This window comes from Sardina pilchardus, chromosome 12 (genome assembly GCF_963854185.1).
Source record: "Sardina pilchardus chromosome 12, fSarPil1.1, whole genome shotgun sequence".
Classification (NCBI taxonomy): domain Eukaryota; kingdom Metazoa; phylum Chordata; class Actinopteri; order Clupeiformes; family Clupeidae; genus Sardina; species Sardina pilchardus.
In genome coordinates this window covers 1,555,786-1,574,998 of record NC_085005.1, presented here as the reverse complement: position 1 = coordinate 1,574,998, position 19,213 = coordinate 1,555,786, and the positions used below count along the sequence as shown (strand labels likewise).

Genomic DNA, 19,213 nt, shown 5'->3' with positions numbered 1-19,213 from the left:
CCTCAAATTGTAAACAAAGTAGCATAGTTGGCTAGCTTATTATAGTCTACTGGTTGGACTGTGCAGTTTCCCCACGTGTGCTTAAGTTGCAAGGTAGGCTAATACTTTTTCTCCTTGGGACAGGCCGAGTCTTAGTTGGAAAACATTGAGATGATCAGTCAACTTGAATGCAAGAGTTTGAATCAAATTTGTGCAGTAGCCTACGCTATGATGCTAACCGAAATTAAATAATGTAGTTAGCTAGTTGTCTTCTATGCGTCATTGCTTTCACGATTGTGAATGTGCATGTCGAGTGGCGGGTGTCCATTGAGTGCGCACGAGAGAGGGAGAGGGAGAGAGAGCGGGCCAAGGGGGTTGCAGTTTGGCAAAGTTGCACGCATAGTCTACAATTAAAACTTGTGAAGGAAACGTATGCTTTCACCCGAGCAGCGTCAGGTGCACCAGTGCGACCTAGAATTATTTTCAGGCACACTCTTAAACATTTTGGGCGCATATGCACTCTGCAGCCCTAGACCGGGCAACGTTAGCACCCCTCCGTAGGCTGTCGAACACATGACACTCTTGGAGCTTAATCCCATGCTTCACGGACAAATGTATTGCTGGTATTACTACCCTTACACGATAACAATATATATACTACACTCACTGGTTGCAGACGGCAGAATTTTCATCACGTTTAGTGAAATGGAGCCAGGCTTTGGATCTCTTCCTCTCGGGGTTGACTTGTAGTATGAGTCGTCGCAGCCACAGGGTTACAGCAACAGCACGTAGCTAGCCTACAGGAAAGCTGCTGCCCATGAATTAATTTGGACTATTCTGAATGCTTAACAGGTAGCATAGATATTCTGTCTTCTCATTTTGTAGATGAAAACGAAGAGAGATTTTATCTTAGTTTTTCAATCATGCAAAATATTTTAGTCTCGTCTTTTTTCGTCAACAGTAATGCATTTAATTATAGTCTTAGTCAGCGTTTCAGGACATTGGTTCAGTCTCGTCATCGTCTCGTCTTAGTCTCGAAAAAAAAGGTCGTTGACGAACATATTTACTCTCGTCTCGTCTGACGAAATTAACACTAGTTGACCCTGAACTCCTGATTAAGGATTTTGATTCATGTATCAGTCCTTTCGTGCATCCTAAACCCATTGAAAAGGGGCCTCGACACTGATAAATACTTCCTCTTTGTTCGCAAGCGAGAGCCTCGCAGAGTCGAAAAGGGGAAGCTAGTCTTTAGCAAGGTGAGAGCCTCGCCTGGTCTAAAGACGGTGGCACCCACACCCCCCTCTTAGCAAAGTGAGAGCCTCACAGTCTAAAAGGATATATGCACACACCCTGAGTAGCGATCTCAGCTGTGATTATAGGAGCCCTGTAATCATCAGAAGGATACAAAACGCAACACAACTATTTAACCCTCTAGGCGCCACGGTCGACTCAAAGGAGTACGCCACCCCCAGGTGAAATTGGGCACCACTGCCAGGCACAAAGACACCACGCAGCACCTGAAAACCCTCAACTTCTGTCAATACAGTTATAACTTTAGCAATGTATAACCTAAGGAAGGATATAAATTATACTTACTGGCATGGATGATGAACACTACGGAAGAGCAATAGGGCCACGGAGTAAAATATTTATTCTAAATCTCTGAGAAATAAAGTCAAAAGTTTTGAGAAAAAAAGTCAAAATTTTCGAGAAAAAAAGTCAAAATTTTCGAGAAAAAAGTCAGAAATCTGTAGAAGGCGGTAAAGGTTATAATTAAGATATTGTATAGCAAATTGTACAGTGACAAGTGGCGTAACGCTAGAGCATGCGTCTTTCACCCAGGGGGCCCGGGTTCGAGTCCCGTCATGATCTAGGATCTGCAGTTTACATATTGACATATTTCCATGGCCATTTTCCGTTAATGGTTTTTAATAATAAACAGATTAATAGACAAACATTTTGAAATAAAGACAAATAAGCAGTCCAACAGATTGTCACAAACGATCGGGCAGGCAAATCTCCCCTCTTCCTGCTACTATTACGCGCGTGCGCAGAACAGATCACAGTCCCAGAATGGACTAGTCCTTGTCAAGCCTCGCCTTCCATGTCGCCTTCCCGCGGGCCGGAGCGAGCTGTACTTGAACGATATCCCTGCATCTGTCCGCATGCAGTTTCTCCTGCACGAAGGCATTGTCTATGTTCGACTGATTTCGCCTCCTACAGTCCAAGTTCACGACACCGCCTCTTCAAGGTCCGGATAGACCTTGGGGCCTAGCCTACTGTAATTCTGTGCTAAGACTGCAGATCTCTTTGTTAGTTAATCCAATCTCGAAATAAAATGTAATTATGTTGTCCATTACAGCAGCACTATGGCAAGAGACGAAGTCTCTGTCAGCTCCAGCTCTGAATGACTTGTTCCTGGTAAGCTAAAAACAACTTATTAGCCCACGCTACAAAATTCCGCCTAAGGTAGGAAGTGAACCCCGGTCGAATGATTACTAGACGAGAGAGCTAGCGCTGTGCCACATGATACTGTCAACTCTAGCAGACAATATCCCTAATTGGAACTTTGTAGCCACCTTCTACAGATTTCTGACTTTTTTTCTCGAAAATTTTGACTTTTTTCTCGAAAGTTTTGACTTTTTTTCTCAGAGATTTAGAATAAATATTTCACTCCGTGGCCCTATTGCTCTTCCGTAGAACACTGTTCTGCCTCTGTACTGAAAATAGATGGGACGGCCGTATCCTTCAGATGTAACAGCATCTTTCTCGTAGCATACTGCATTTTCTCTTCGAAGTCCTGCGGTTTGAAATGCTCATCGCAAACACAATATTGATTGATTTTATTGTTGCAGGGATGACGAGGGCAGCAAGCCAAAGATTTCTTTGTTCCACTGGTTTTGGAATTATGTGAAACATTATGTGCGTGTATGTCCTCTGCTTGTTATTGCAGCTCTTCACACAGCAAATAACCATTTTTCCTCAGTAGATGTGAAACTAACTTCAAACTACTAACGTAACAACCTTACTGCAACTTCTCCTTCTCTTACTGCAACTACATACAGTTAACACTGATGTACTGAAGTTGTGGTGCTGCGTGGTGTCAAAGCCCACCTGTCACTGTCAGCCTAGTAGCAGAAAGCGTTGTACTCACGCTGGTGTATTGACGGAAGTTGAGGGTTTTCAGATGCTGCGTGGTGTCTTTGCACCTGGCAGCGGTGCTTTGCCGGTGCTATGATCCGGATGGCCACCACCATATGACGTCATTATGACGTCATAATATGCAAATTAGTTGGATACATTTAATTCCTACATAAACTTTGGGCCATCCTTAATATTTCTCTAATTTACAGAAAGTCTCTATCTCTTATCACTTTCAACTATGACTCCCACCAACTGTTTCCTCTATCCACAACTGTTTCAAAATAAATGACAAAAATAACTGAAGAGTTCTTCTCCAAAACGCTATATCCACCATTTTAATAACATTTTCATAAATAATTGTTTTACATTTTGTTTTCCAAGTAATTTCAGTGGAGCTGTAAAGGGCTTATGTTTAGTTGATTTATCTTTACTCGAATAAAACCAAACAATTGCATTTTTATTGATATTACCTGAAATGCAACACAACAGCGTTTCGGAAAAGAGCTCTTCAACTATTAAATAATTGAACAATTTAAACTATCCATCTATTTATCTGTTCAGCCATTGCAATTGACAGTTGTCATCAACTATGACTCCTGCCAACTGTTTCCTCTTCTAACAACTTTTTCAAAATAAAAGTCCTCACTACAATAATTTGCTATCAAATAATTTAACTATTCAAACTATCCAACTATTTAACTGCTCAACAATTCCAACTGTCAGTTATCATCAACTATGCCTCCAGCCAACTATATGAAACATCCACATACCTCGCAAACAACATAGCAACCTTCTAAACCTTTCAAATTAAGCATTTATGTATTTGTGTTTCCATAGCAACCAACATGTTTATACAACAGTAACGTATTTATTCCTGATAATGGCCACCATGGATACCCTAGCAACAGCCTAGTAAAGAGGAGATGCAGCCTGACCTCTACTATGAGAGTGCGAGGAGAGTGGTCCAATGGGCTGAACAGAATGCCCTCACTCTGAATGCCATGAAAACAGAGGAGGTCATTTTTGGCACAGTTCAACACACACCCGCACCAGTTATAATTCAGGACAGACCCATAACACAGTCAGCATCCTTCAAATATCTAGGGGTATATGTGGATAGTGTCTTCTCTTGGTCACAGCATGTAGACTTCATTTGCAATAAAGTTCAACAGAGAATATACTTTCTGAGAAGATTAAGATCTTTTGGAGCCAGCAATGACATCCTACATCAATTCTTCACATCTACAATACAAAGCGTTCTACAGTATGGGGGGGCAGTTTGGTTCTGTGGCCTCTCAGTCCAGTTAAAGAACAGGGTACTTAAACTTTTGAACATTTGCTCAAAGTTGGTGGGCCACACTTTGGAGGGGAATTTCTTGGACAGCTGCACTAAACACACTCTCAGGATGGCTGACAAGATTGCTCTGGACCCCTCACACGTGTTACATCAGGATTATGAGCTCCTCCCATCTGGAAGACGTTTTAGAATGCCTAGCTGCCGGAGAAACAAATACAAAAACTCTTTTCTCCCTCATTCTATATCACTGCTCAACCAAAGAAAAATAAAATAGGCCAGATCCCAGAGACATTAATGGATTAACTCATTGGACTGTAAATCGCCCTGACTGTCTAAGGACTCTCTAATTGTATGTTTGTATGTGCTGTTTTTCAATGTGTGCTGTTTTTTTAATGGCTTGTATGGATTGTGGAAAGGTAAAATGCAAGACAAATTTCTGTGCAAACAGACATTAAAGTTTTATCTTATCTTATCTTATCTTATCTTATCTTAACCACATTCACGGTTAAAACTTAGCAACTAACAGAGCAATCAACATGATTAACCTAGCAAGCAGCATATCAACATCCATAACTACCCTAGCAACAGCCTAGCAACCACCTCAAATACCCTAGCAACATGGTCTAACAACCATTTCCACTATTAAAACCTAGCATCCGACATAGCAACCGACATGATTAACCTAGCAACCAGCATAGCAACTGCCACAACTAGCCTAGCAACAGCGTAACAACCACCTCAAGTACCTTAGCAATCACTTCCCCTGTTAAAACCTAGCAACCAGCATAGCAACCAACATGATTAGCATGGTTAACATTGTTACCATAGTAAGCATTGTTAGCATAGTTAATATAACCAAACATTAGCTTGGGCAGCTGTGGCCTACTGGTTAGGGCTTTGAGCTTGTAACCGTAGGGTTGCCGGTTTGATCCCCAACCAGTCCATGGCTGATGTGCCCTTGAGCCCTCGCCGCTCCCCGAGCGCCGCTGTTGGGCAGGCAGCTCACTGCTCTGGCTTAGTGTGTGCTTCACCTCACTGTATATTCACTGTGTGCTGTGTGTGTTCACTAATTCACAAATTGAGATAAATGCAGAGACGGAATTTCCCTCACGGGATCAAAAAAGTATATGAAGAGTTCAGATGCAAAAGCCTCTAAACGCCATCTCCGTCAAAAATGAGATAACGATGTTGAGTGAATGGTTACCCCACGTACTATATGTAAATAAAATCATTTTGCCTCCAAAAACACTAAATCCTTCTTTCCACCTCGTCTAAAATATCGATTTGGGAGCAGAAACCTCTAAACGCCACTTCCCTTTTGCAACAAAAGCCGCTACGTTCCGAAAACCAATCAGAACGCAAGATCGAATCATGTGACTTCTAGTATTCTCAAGATGGCGCCGCGCTGAGGAGCCGGCTTTTTTGTAAACAGTGCTGTGGTAAATTAGAGTAGACTGAGGTTTAACTCGAAAATGGAGAATGAAATGGATGAACCTGTCCTTCTAGCAGCAAATGGACGGAGAAAACGTCGTCGTCCTCAAAACTCTGCCCGTTACAAGGCTAAAGAAAATAAATATAGCGGGAATGAATCGGTCGGAAGTATAGCTTGTACTCATAACTGTCTATCGTGTGCAGCGGTTACGTTGACGGAATCGGACTTGTCGTACATCAAACAGCAGCTTTATTGCTCATGTGACAAGGTAAGACAAGATGCCATCCTTCTGTCGCATATGGACATCATGCCGGTCAAAAGAAGGAGGCCACAGGTCGAGGCTGTAGAAAAAAGACGACAAAGAGACGTGACGATCAAGTATACAGTTCTAAAAGAAGATCAAAGAAAAGTTCCTGTCTGTCAGACCTCATTCCTCAGCATTTTCTGTAAGTACATCAGTTTACAGTTGGTGTCTCTGTTTAATAAAGTGAACTGGATGTTGAACTAAAGGAGTGATTATTGGAGAACACAACAAACAATGTTTTTATCTGACGAAAATCCTAGCCTATGCTGATCATGCCATTTTATAAAGGGCAGCATACTGAAATATTGTCATTGGTGGTAACAGAGTAGCCTAGCCCATGTTTGAGTTTAAACATGTGCAGACATTTGAAAAAGAATAATAACTAGTCATGTTGTGAAAGAAGGTGTGTTAATGAATTAAATCTTAAATACTGATGATTCAGAGGGTGGTGGGCAGTGTGTTGTATGTAGCCTATGTGGCTTAATAAGTTGCTGGTAATGGACAGTGTGCTGTGTGTGGATCAGTGGCATATTGATGATTCAGAGGGTGGTGGGCAGTGTGTTGTATGTAGCCTATGTGGCTTAATAAGTTGCTGGTAATGGACAGTGTGCTGTGTGTGGATCAGTGGCATATTGATGATTCAGAGGGTGGTGGGCAGTGTGTTGTATGTAGCCTATGTGGCTTAATAAGTTGCTGGTAATGGACAGTGTGCTGTGTGTGGATCAGTGGCATATTGATGATTCAGAGGGTGGTGGGCAGTGTGTTGTATGTAGCCTATGTGGCTTAATAAGTTGCTGGTAATGGACAGTGTGCTGTGTGTGGGGGAGTGGCATACTGATGATGCAGAGGGTAGTGGGCAGTGTGTTGTATGTAGGTGGCTTAATAAGATGCTGGTAAGGGGCAGTGTGTGTGATGATGATGATGGTCATGGTTATGGTTTGCTTAACAGACTCCTTTGTCCAAAGCGAGTGGAATGATACAGTGGGTTGGTGGGCTGTATGTTGTCTGTAATGTGGCTTTCTATGATGCAGTGAAGTGGGGGAGTTAGGTTAAGGTAGGGTAGAAGGGCAGTCAGGTGTGTGTGTGTGTGTGTGTGTGTGTGTGTGTGTGTGTGTGTGTGTGTGTGTGTGTGTGTGTGTGTGTGTGTGTGTGTGTGTGTTAAAGTTGAGAAGTCTGAGTGTTGTGGAGTGCATGAAGAAATGTGGTATATATAAAGTGCTGCAGTCAGGTGTGTGTGTGTGTGTGTGTGTACACATGTGTGTGAAAAAGTTGAGAAGTATTGTGAGTGTTGTAGAGTGTGGAGTGCATGGAGTAGTGTGGTTTATATGAAGTGCTGCAATTAGGTGTATGTCTGTCTTTCTTGGCACCTACATTGACAATTAATATTCTCCTATTAGTTGTCATTGTAGGTGTCAAGAAAGACAGAGTGCAAAACATCGCTAAGTACTGGCTTCAGACTGGCAAGGCACGCCCAGAAAATCGTGGAGGTTCCAGAGAAAATGATGAGCTGACTGCAAAGAAGCAGATGGTTCGAGGTCACATTCAATCTTTTTCATGTAGAGCAAGCCATTACGCTAGACGTGGTGCTCCTGGAAGAAAGTTCCTTCCAAGTGAATTGAGTGTGGCGCAAATGCATCGAATGTTTCTTGAGCAGAATCACCAACAAGTCTCCTATTCACTCTATTGGAGCATCTTCGTTTACGACTTCAATCTGGCTTTCGGACATCCTGCCAAAGATGTGTGCTCTTCATGTGTGAAATTCCGCGTGGCAATCAATGATCCTGACTTGCCTCCAGAAGAGAAGCGGAATAAGCTTATTCTCTACTCTGTCCATCGACGCCGTGCCCGCCAGTTTTATGATACGATGAATGACGTGGGTGATACATTCACCGTATGCTTTGACATCATGGAGAACTTGGTTCTTCCCAAGTCTGCTATCGGCCAAACATATTACTCACGCCAGTTGTATTTTTATGTATTTGGTGTGGTGCATCATCATGGTAGAGGAGAAGCCCAGAGCCGGAATGACATCCATCTCTACACCTGGCTAGAGTATGAGAACTCAAAGGATAGCAACGTTGTTGCTTCAGCTCTCCAGCACTTCTTAGCAACAGTAGCTCGAGTCAACCTGCGCCAATCTCAGAGCCTGCGCCTGTTCTCTGACTCCTGCTACGGCCAGAACAAGAACATTAATGTTCTTTCAATGTTGTTTGCCCTCCGTTCTCAGCTGTTCCCTCAGCTCAACATCACCTACTTCTTTCCTGTACGGGGGCACAGCTTCCTCCCTGCCGACAGAGCGTTTGGAAGAATAGAGCAGGAAATTCGAAAGCACAATACTATTCTTCTACCAGATGAGTACCGTGAGATCCTGCAGAGACATGGCACTGTCCATCAATATGGGAAGGATTGGCAGTGCTATGACTTCAAAAAAGAAGCAGCCACATTCACAAAAGCTCAGAGATCCTTCAAAATCAGTGAAGCAAGAGTGCTTCAGATCTCAGGAGAGAAGCTGGGGTTTAAGCCCACATTTGCTGGTGAATTTAGCCAGCACTCTGTGCTAAAGCGGGGCAAGAAGTGGTCTCAGTTCAAGCCAGGGCCTCTTCCCAATGTGAACTGTGTCAAGGAGGCAAAGAAGACAGATGTGCTGAAGCTACTGGGTGAGTTGGGCGTGTCAACAGCCGTGCATGATTTTTACACGGATGTCCTGTCAACTGCTGGTGACGTGGACATTGAGCAGGATCTTGAGGATGGAGAGGGTGAATAGATTGGGTGGTTCTTCTGTGTGCACAGCAGCATGTGTCTTCTAGTCCTATATCTGAGTGCATCACTCAATACTGTTTGAATCTAATGAGCTACTTGTACTACACTTTGTGTGTCAAATTTATGACCGCAAATCAGTTGGCACTATTTATCCTAGATCTTTAAAATATTTTTATCAGGATGTTTTGCACTGTTCTCTCAGAGATTTTAATGTAAGCTAAACTATTTGAATGGGTCACAGTTATTATGAATATTGAATTAATATTGTTTATTGACCTTTTAGCCTGTGACGAATGTTTTATTTGTGTATTGTCTCTTCTGGTGTCATGTTTATGACCGCTAATCAGTTGGCACATTTATCCTTGATCTTTAAAAGATGTTTATCTGAATGTTTTGCACTGTTCTCTCAAAGAGATTTGATTATAAGCTAAACTATTTGAATCTGTTTTTTACATGGGTGACCGTTACGATTGTAGTGAGCATGGGGAATATGAATATTGTTGATTATTTAGACCTTTCAGCCTGTGACGAATGTTTTATTTGTGTATGGTCTCGTCTGGTGTCATGTTTATGACAGCTTATCAGTTGGCACATTTATCTAGATCTTTTTTTTTAAAAAATGATCAGAATATTTTGCACTGTTCTCTCAAAGAGATTGTATTGTAAGCTAAACTATTTGAATCTGTTCTTTTTATTTAAAGGTGACGGTTATGATTGTAGTGGGCATGGGGAATATGAATATTGTTTATTGACCTTTTCGCCCGTGACAAATGTTTTATTTGTGTATGATCTCCTCTGGGGTCATGTTTATGGCAGCTAATTAGTTGGCACATTTATCCTATATCTTTAAAATATTTTTATATGAATGTTTTGCACTGTTCTCTCAAAGAGATTTGAATGTAGCTAAATGTAGCTAAACTATTTGAATGCATCTGAAGTTATGATGAATATTGAAGGAATATTGTTTATTGACCTTTTAGCCTGTGGCAAATGTTTTGTTTGTGTATTGTCTCTTCTGGTGTTTCAATAAATGTACTGCCATGGGTTATACTGTGTGAATTTTATATATTTAGGCATTTTGCTTTCATTTGTCCTTCATTTGACTGCAGAGAAATGGTAGGATTAGCTCATGAACACAGATTCCGATCAAAAATGAGAGAATGTATACAGTATGAATGAACTTACACCACCCCCCACTCCACCCCCCATAACCACCCATCCACCCCACACCCCTTTGCTTATATATGCCATCATCATTTTCAGTGTTTCCAGTTTCATTTTTGGTGATTTAGCAACTCTTTCCTGTGTCTGTCTGGAAGAAGTGGATTTAGAGGTTTTTGCCAAAAAAGAACTTGTGGATTTAGCTGGTTTTGACGCAAAACAAAAGATATTTCTTTAAAAGCAGTAAATTGGTTGAAGTAGCATTTCTGAAAAGAATGTTGTTTTTTCACCAACTAATAACCTTACTTTTGTCTGTAAAATCAAGTTGCTGAGGTTGAACATAAAAGCCTCATAAGAAATGCTCTTTTAAAAGAGAAGTGGTCAGGCGGATTTAGAGGCTTTTGCATCTGAACTCTTCATATATACTTATATACTATATAGTAGTGCTGTCAATCGATTAAAATAATTAATCGCGATTAATCTCATGAATGTCCTAGTTAACTCGTGATAAATCTCATATTAATCAAACATTTTTATTTGTTCAAAATGTCCCATCATTTTACTACTCAAAGTAAAGTGGATAGGCTTGCTTTGTGCAAATGTTTTTTTTTTTTGCAAACCACAGTATGTTACAGCCATTCATGTCTGTAGTATTACTGTCAATAAGTAGGCTATTGGGACAGATGACACAATGCTGGCAGCACCACTGAGCAAGAAACAAACATCTCTCCTCCTAGAAGTTCAGATACTGCAATGACATAAAAAAAGCTCTTCATTGTTGTAGCCTAATTCAAGCCAAATTCAAACATAATTCTTCTCTCTCTCTCTCTCTCTCACACACACACACACACACACACTCACCGAATGTGCACGAATGCACACTCACTCACACACACACAAACACAGAATGTGCATGAACGCGTGCGCACACACACACACACACACGCAGGCACGCACGCAGGCACAAGACCGATAACGTTAGCCTAAAGATACAGTAGGAAGGGGAGAGAAGCGCCAGAGGGATGTCGCACACAGACAAACACATACACTCACATTAACGTTACCCCGAGATAGTTAGAAAAGCTCTGAATTGTTGTAGTCTAATTCAAGCCTAATTCAAACATAGTTCTTCTCTCTCTCTCTCACACACACACACACACACACCGAATGTGCATGAACGTGTGCGCGCACACACACGCACACAGGCACTAGACAGATAACGCAGCAGTAGGAAGGGCAGAGAAGAGCCAGAGGGATGTCGCACACAGACACACAAATACAGTAGGCGTTACTTTGTGATGGCCGTTTACCGTTAATGCCACGGGGCAAACATGTATTTCTTAGCGTCTTGAAACTTTCTTCTGTGAACTGAAAGTCTGATCAAACTTCACTCAAAGGCAGTCCATAATTCAAATGAAATTGTTTCCTAATGAAAAAGTCCTAACTTTTATAATAGGCCTAGGCCCTAATAATAGAATATTTAAATAGGCAAGATGTGACCCCAGCCGTGGCGCGACTGGCTGGGGCACCTGCACCGCACGCCGGCGACCCGGGTTCGATTCCCGCCCCGTGGTCCTTTCCGGATCCCACCCCTACTCTCTCTCCTGCTCGTTTCCTGTCATACTCTCTACTGTCCTGTCCAATTAAAGGCATAAAAAGCCAAAAAAATTATCTTTAAATAGGCAAGATGTTTGTGGTGCGTCGGAAAATGGGACATTTTATTTTTAATTGTTTCCCGCCTGATCAAAACCATTCAGGAATTATTTATGCAAAAGTGAAACGTTCGTAACTCATTCTCCCTCCTTCGCTTTCGGTTCGGAATGAAACAGCATAAGAGAGCATAAACCATAGTTTCTCCTGTAGGCCTATTTTATTTTACATTTCAAATAAACATATAGGCCTAGCCTAATGTAGGTGCGTCGGAAAATGGGACATTTTATGTTTTTAATTGTTTCTCGCATTTAGAATGAAGAATAACATTCGTAAACCATTTTGTTTTGTTGCCAGCATAAAAACAAGCGTACCATCTGCCTATCCGCACATTTGAAATAAAATGTATGAATTGACCCAAAAACGAGAACACAAGTTGCGCTTCGGACATATGCTTATGCTTTTAGTGGAAACTGGCCTTGTGACCTCATGAAACCATCAGTGACAGCAAAACAAACCAAAACGAAACAGCCAGATGCGTCTTCATAAAATAGGCTAACAGAAGACACCTTCATAAACAATAACAAGTTTTATCGTGAGACTAGGCTATTAAAAGCAGAAAAGATGTTCAGCTTGCTTCGGGATTTAATTCACTTTGTTTGGCTAGTGGTAAATGCCGACATTCCTAACCCTGCTCACAAGTGCCACCTGGTGGTTGTTTGGGTCACTGCAGCTTCACTTGGGAAAAATAAATAAAATACATGTGATTCACGTGTGAGGTCTCATGAGAATCTCACGTGAAAGCGGCCAATGTAAAGCAACGCCCACTGTACACTCACATTAATGTTACCTCGAGATACAGTAGCTCTCATTACCAAGTCCAGTAGGCTAATCTCCCGTTAGCGCAACTGCGTCTGCCCCTACGCCTGCTCTATGGTCTTCTAAGTTCCGTGCAAATTCTCAATGCGGCTAATAATAACTAGTCGTACTACGATGGTAACTAAGTTCACATCGACAGTACAAGCAGATAACTTTGCTCTTATCAATTGACCCTGGCCATGTTTTAAAACTAAACTTTCCATTTATTAGTTTGTTAGTAGCCCATTTTAACGTCTTCAGCTGGACATCTAAACAATGGCATTGTGGGGCGTACTTACTGTTTTGCTTCTGGTTTACAGCCGGGTCCTGTAGTTTGTCTAACGTGGCCACAGCAGTTTATGAAAAAACTTCTCACAGGTCAGGAAGAGCGCTAATCTTGCGATAAAAAAATGAACGCTGTTAAAATTGTTTAGCGTTAACGCGTTAATAACGCGATATCTTTGACATCACTACTATATAGCTAAGTTAATTAAGCCACCATGGTTAGCATTGGTAACATAACTGCTAGCAAACATTAGTTAAACAATCCACAGGACTCATATTCAACTGTTTAAAATTTCTACTTTTACATCATCAACTTTTTTTACTTTTATATCAACTTTTGTGAACTATGCAACCACCATGTATATCCATGTATCCATGCACTAGTTATTCCTTGGAATTGCATTTCTAGTTATCTAATTTAATTACTATTAACTACCAGGGGCGCGTGCAGGAATTAATGCTATGGTACGCACACCAATCAACACCCCCCCCCCCCCAGAAAATATTTTTTGATATTGTACAATATTTGTCCTTTTCTCGGTTTTAGGTTTGTGCATTGGTCAGCAAAAAAAAGTAGTCTACATAGCATAACATCCACATGCAATATTTATACAACAAAATGTCTAACAGTGATCTACTCAGTTACTGCTAAGTAGTTTAGTTTAGTTCTAGCGTACCGTTAACGTCTGGTTTTAAACAGTCTACCTTGTTATTGCCCATCTGGAATAACTCCTCTTTGCTGCCTGTCTGCCTCCATCTTCCATTCTTTCTCTTTTCGTTGTTTAAAAGAACTTGCGATATCCATGATGAGTATTGAGTTAGTGATTTAGCTTCACATTGTGTGCGGATAACCATATATAGATAGCCGAGTAAAAGAAAACAACAAGTAGCCTAGTGGCGCCCCTGCGTGCGTAATCTCTCCTGCTCAAACAAAATATGTGCGCGTGGATATAAAGTAGCTCTGCATTAAGTTAACAGGTTGACTAACTTCATATAGAAAATTGTAAATAGCCTGATGGCATGCCACATGCAGCTAATGGGATACTGTGCATAGTTGGGAAGTTATGGTTGGCCAATTTGCTGTGAATACACACACAAGTGTAATTTTCTCTCCTTGATAGTCTCATGGTACGCACAGTGCGTAGGGACGTACGCCTGCAGGCGCCACTGTTAACTACTATTATTGATCTTTTATCTGTTCTATTAATATTCTTTTCTATTTTGTCAAAGAGTTAACCAGCTTTACATTTCACTACCAGTTGTAACTGTGTATGTGACAAATACATCTCTGAATTACTGCTGTTGCAGGTAAGGTTTCTTTTCATTATGGCATATTCTTGTATTTCACACTAGTAAATGTTACAATGTTTAGAATGTTTAGAGTGTGATAGTCTACAACTTGTCTTGCAAGAGGATTCAGCATTCATCCATAAATTGCACACACGGTTCATCCCCATATCATTCCTACCGCATGTAGTGGATTGCCCTGGTCAATGGGGACTTTGAAATCTGATTGCAGCTCATCAAAGGCTGTTATCTAGAAAAAAAAAGAGATTAGGATTGCATGAGTGTTGAAGAACAACATTGCCATTCTTAACAACATAAAAACTAACTAGTTCATTCAACATTAAACCGAACAGGTCTTTTATCAGATTGTTTCCCCCACAAGGGATTTGACTTGGTGAAATGGTGCAGGACACCATAAGAATTATATAGGCCTATATCTGTGTGTGTGAGGGTGTGTGTGATTTTTTTCAGATTTTTTTCAGGGAGGGTCACCTGCCAAATTTTGCTGAAATTAGGTGATGAGTCACTCCGTATGAAATTACCCAATTTCAGCATAATTTGGCAAAAAAAAAAAAATCTCCAAACAAATCTGAACAAATTCACAGGTCGTTTTAGACCAAACATATGTATAAATATTAAATGGTAAAGTAATTTTATGTACTGTGGTGAACAATCCTTTTTGCAACTTGCAACATTATTGACTCGTTTGGTATCACACACATTAGTAAAACTATGTGAACAGAGGCACATTGTCCTGTTGAATTAAAAACTCTAATCAGATCAGTATCTTGTGTAATTTCTCCTCTGCAAAGCTCTGAAAATGGCTATAAATTCATTTTGTGAAAAGATATCATTTCCATTATTTGAGGGCTCCTCATTTAGAAAGTGTATGACACAAATTCATCAGATTTTTTCCCACTCATATGGACTATAAGGTCATGTCCATGCATTAACTTTGGTTGTTATCATTATCATATTTTTTATATTGGGCTCGATTTTCAAAAAGCCTGTTTTCATCCTCTCATTTCACCATGTGGACAGTTAACAGAATTTTCTTTAATTTACCATATATCAATCTGTATCTGAGGATCATTCGTCCAAATTTGGGCTTGTTGCTGAGTTTCCTTATTGAGATATGCTTTGTAAAAGTAGTCAAGCTGCGTAGCCTATTTCTGAAATGTCATTAAACCCGACAATATGCCTAAATGAACTAATGTCCATAGCCTAGGTAGCAACACAAACTTGAGAGGTGCATTTCAGCAAATCAACTTAACATTAGTGTGTGGCTCCTATTATTTGTTGATTTGCGATCACAGCTTCACACACATGACAGCTGCAGGTTGAAAGCTGTGGGTGTGTGTGTGTGTGTGTGTGTGTGTGTGTGTGTACTGTATGTGAGGAGAAAAGACACATAGGCTATGGTACGCATTAGTAGCATGCTTTGCACACACCAACATGAAATATGTATCTTATTGCAAAATATCACCGTCATTCTTAATGGATATAATTGCCGGAATTTCCCACAAATCCGCTTCAACCCTCTCTGGTGCAACACTAGACCATAGACTGATAAAGAAAACATTGACTGTGAAGACTGGGAGTTTGGAGTTTGAGCGGGCTTCTGTGAAAGTTCTTCCGACAAGTCTGTTTTCTGCACTGCAGTTTACACTAAGGTTTTGTCTTGTTGGATCAGACAGTCAATGAGTTGTGTTAATGAAGTTTCAGTGGTTGTTGATACAATTAAATCACACTTTGAATGTGAAATCCAGGTATACAGTATTGCGGTCATTAGTGTCAAAATTCAACATTTTCAACATTAATGACTCCTTGACTCCTTAAAGACTCGGTCTCGACTCAGACTTGCCTCCTAAAAGACTCGGTCATTGTGACTCTGTCTCGGCTGCAGTTAAAGCAACGGTCTTGAACCCCTTTTATGTGTTGAAAGCGGACGAAAATGGCCTACAAACAAGTTATGAAACGAGAGGTTGCCTGAAAAGTTTGCCATTATCTTTGTGTAGCCTTTGTGTAGGCTATCTTTTATTAGGCCTATAGGGTAAAAACAGATAAAGGCACAGTTATTTTTTAGTCTGTGCTGCGTCAAAATCTAAGCCTATAGGCTATGTTATTTTAGCCTACACATTTCCTATTTTCTTATCAACCTCTTTCTTCAAACGTCTGCTTAAGTGACACCTCGAAACATTATTGCACAGGCAGCACACCGTGCTCTCACAAGTAGGTTAGCAAAGAACTGGCATGAACGATATAGGGGTAAGTTAGCCTAAGCCTAATATGTTACATATATTCCAAGAAACATAAAAACGGGGCAACAATCTAATGTTAAATAATAACAATTATGTATGCCTGCGTGTGGTATATCCTACTTGGGATGCTTGCATGCAGATGTCAAAGGTTTTCTTTTTTCGTATTGATGCTAATTAATGCACTGTATAGATCCGAAATTCAGACGGTAGGCCTAGCTGTGACGTGCAGTCACCTGACATCACCATCAAATTAGGGGAAATTTCAGAACTTTTAACATGGACAGCTCCCCTTAAAGAGAAACTATCCAGGATTGGCAATTTCATCTCCGGTTTCAGTCAGAAAAAACAAACAAACAATCTTAAAGGTACATTATGTAGGATTTTAAGTGTTTTAGTACCTCAAGTCAACGTCTGCATTCATAAATAGATCCTCTTTGGTGTAAAATAACCTATGCCAATGATCTGACTTGTCCTGCTGGGCGAAAAATCACTTCTCTGCATTTACATAGAAAGGGACGGTCACAGGAAGGCTTCCATGTCTTTCCGGTGTATAGAACAATGAACTGCCGAGAGGGACACACTACCTGTTAATACCGCTGGGGAAAAACGCGTTTCACGTTACACAGAGAAGCAGCGTGAAGACGGCCATTTCTATACAAACTAAGACTGCAGATTCGTAAAGAAACGCAAGCACCCACATCATAAGTGTATCTAAATTAGCAGGGGCGGCGCCAGAGATTTGTTTCTGCCGGTGCTATGCGGGAGCTATGCTTTTCACAGAGGGTGCTATGAATATAGCCTACTGTAGCATAGTCTGGAGTGTCTGATACATTAAAAACATTGAAGGTGGTTGGCTGCTCATTGTCTGTATCTTTAGAAAACAATGTGTGTAGCATACTCAGTCGAATTGATAGTAGCCTGAGCTAATTTTCATTCATCGTTGACATGGAGGCTCAGGCAGCTGGAACCTGATGAACATGCCGCTAAAAAGCACAAGTTGCAGCCATGAGGACAGGGAACGTGGAGGCAGCCACGAAAAGTGATTGGTCATATGAAAGTTGCTGATGTCTCGGTCACACAAAGTTACAACAACACATGCATTATGTTTTCTTAATGACCCACAGTTTAGTTTAGGCTATAGGCTTAAATAATAATAATAAAGTTGATGCCTATAGTGTTACAACAAGTGTTACGGAAAGATCTGACTACACGCACTGTTAAAGCACACACATACACACGCACACACACAGTAATATATTTTATTTGAAAAAAGCAAAGTAATTTGATAGTACTCAATCAGTCATACAGTAATGTCTGTCTTTGGCAAAATCAGCTTTTTCAAAACTCCATGTACATCTGGTGGTCATTGTATTTGGCTTCTTTTTTCTTGTTAGTTGTAAAGTGATAGAATACTTTATTCACAACAGCATATTATTTGGGGGAAATCACTATTTTCGCTTTCAATATTGTTTGTTTACTGTGTCTTTCAGCTTCTCTCTGTAGATGAATTTTACTCTTGTAGCCTATGGAAATATGCATACGCCTATGAGAGACAGAAGAGCTTTAGGTTTTGAGTAACAGTATGTGGGCTACATGATGCATTCAAAATGTCATATAATGACAAATGTGTTGATAATGTGAGGGGAATGTTTGCTTTAGAGATGTGTTTCTGACATTTTGAATATTGTGTCATTTTGCTGGATAGCCTATTGGAGGCATTTTGCATTTAATCGTGGGTTTTGTGTGCAGTTATATATATATATATATTATAAATATGGACAAACAGTTGTACAAAATTCGAACTATATAGTTTATTCCATAGGACAATTAGAACTGACAAGCTGTAGCCTACTATGTTTCAACAATTGTTAAGCAACAGAGCAACAGATTTTAATCTTCAGTGAACCTTTAGGGAACGTTTCTACGTGTTTGATGGGGCAACTCTGTAGGCTGCTATTTAACAGAATCTCCAACCAGCTAACTTTAATAGACTGCTGCATGTTCCAGCAGGCTTCAGCATTTTGAGATGATGCAAAATAAAGCAATAACGCATCAGTTTGTTGACCGTCTTGCGCAATCATAAGTCCGTAAAACAAAGGCGACTGCAATTTCACAGAGCAATTAGGAAGTTTCTGATGCGCAACGACAGTCCGACACTGCATGATCGGCTAAATGATTTTCCAGAAGGCTCCTATTTAAACATTTACTTTCAATAACCTAAACAATTGCAGAATATCCTTTACAGTCACTGGAGTCAGTGCAGGCTAATGGTTAATTAGTTGAAAGACATCGTGTCAGCATCTACCATATCTAGTCTGGCCATTTAGGCTACATTATTTAGCTGATATATTACGTGCGTAGACTGCACCGACTGCATCTGGTTTGCCACTGAACAAAGTTAACAGAATAAATACTTACGTGCCAAATGGCGAAGAAGATCAAGGAAGCGCAGAGGACCAAGGAGAGCATGTAGCAGAAGGCAGCGAAAGTGAACATCATTGTCAAAACGATATTGTCTTCCCAAAATTCAGACAGGCCAAAATTAAACGCTGTAGAAAGGGGGGAAAGCGAAACCAAGCCTTAGATTGTTATTGATGACGGTCAAATCTTCATTCCTGAACAGTAGGCTATCCAACGAATATGGGATCGTTTTGACATACGTGTAATCCTATTGGATAGTATGGGCTATGGTGATGACCGGTTCGACGATATGAAGTAAACTCAAATGCACAGCCTAAAAACGAAAACAGAATTTAAAAATATTTGCACATCACATAGGCATGAACATGTCCATG

General features: G+C 40.6%; 1 protein-coding gene across 1 annotated transcript in view; it reads right to left on the bottom strand.

The window, feature by feature from the left end:
• cnih3 (cornichon family AMPA receptor auxiliary protein 3) overlaps nt 1-19,003 on the bottom strand; it is a 106,895-nt gene extending 87,892 nt beyond the window's left edge. The window contains exons 1-2 of the mRNA XM_062550841.1: nt 18,837-19,003; nt 14,339-14,407 (exon numbers count right to left, since the gene is read on the bottom strand). Coding sequence (XP_062406825.1) covers nt 14,339-14,407; nt 18,837-18,917 — 150 coding nt within the window. The 5' untranslated portion in view covers nt 18,918-19,003. The remainder of the gene's footprint in view (nt 1-14,338; nt 14,408-18,836) is intronic.
• Nucleotides 19,004-19,213: the final 210 nt, after the last annotated feature.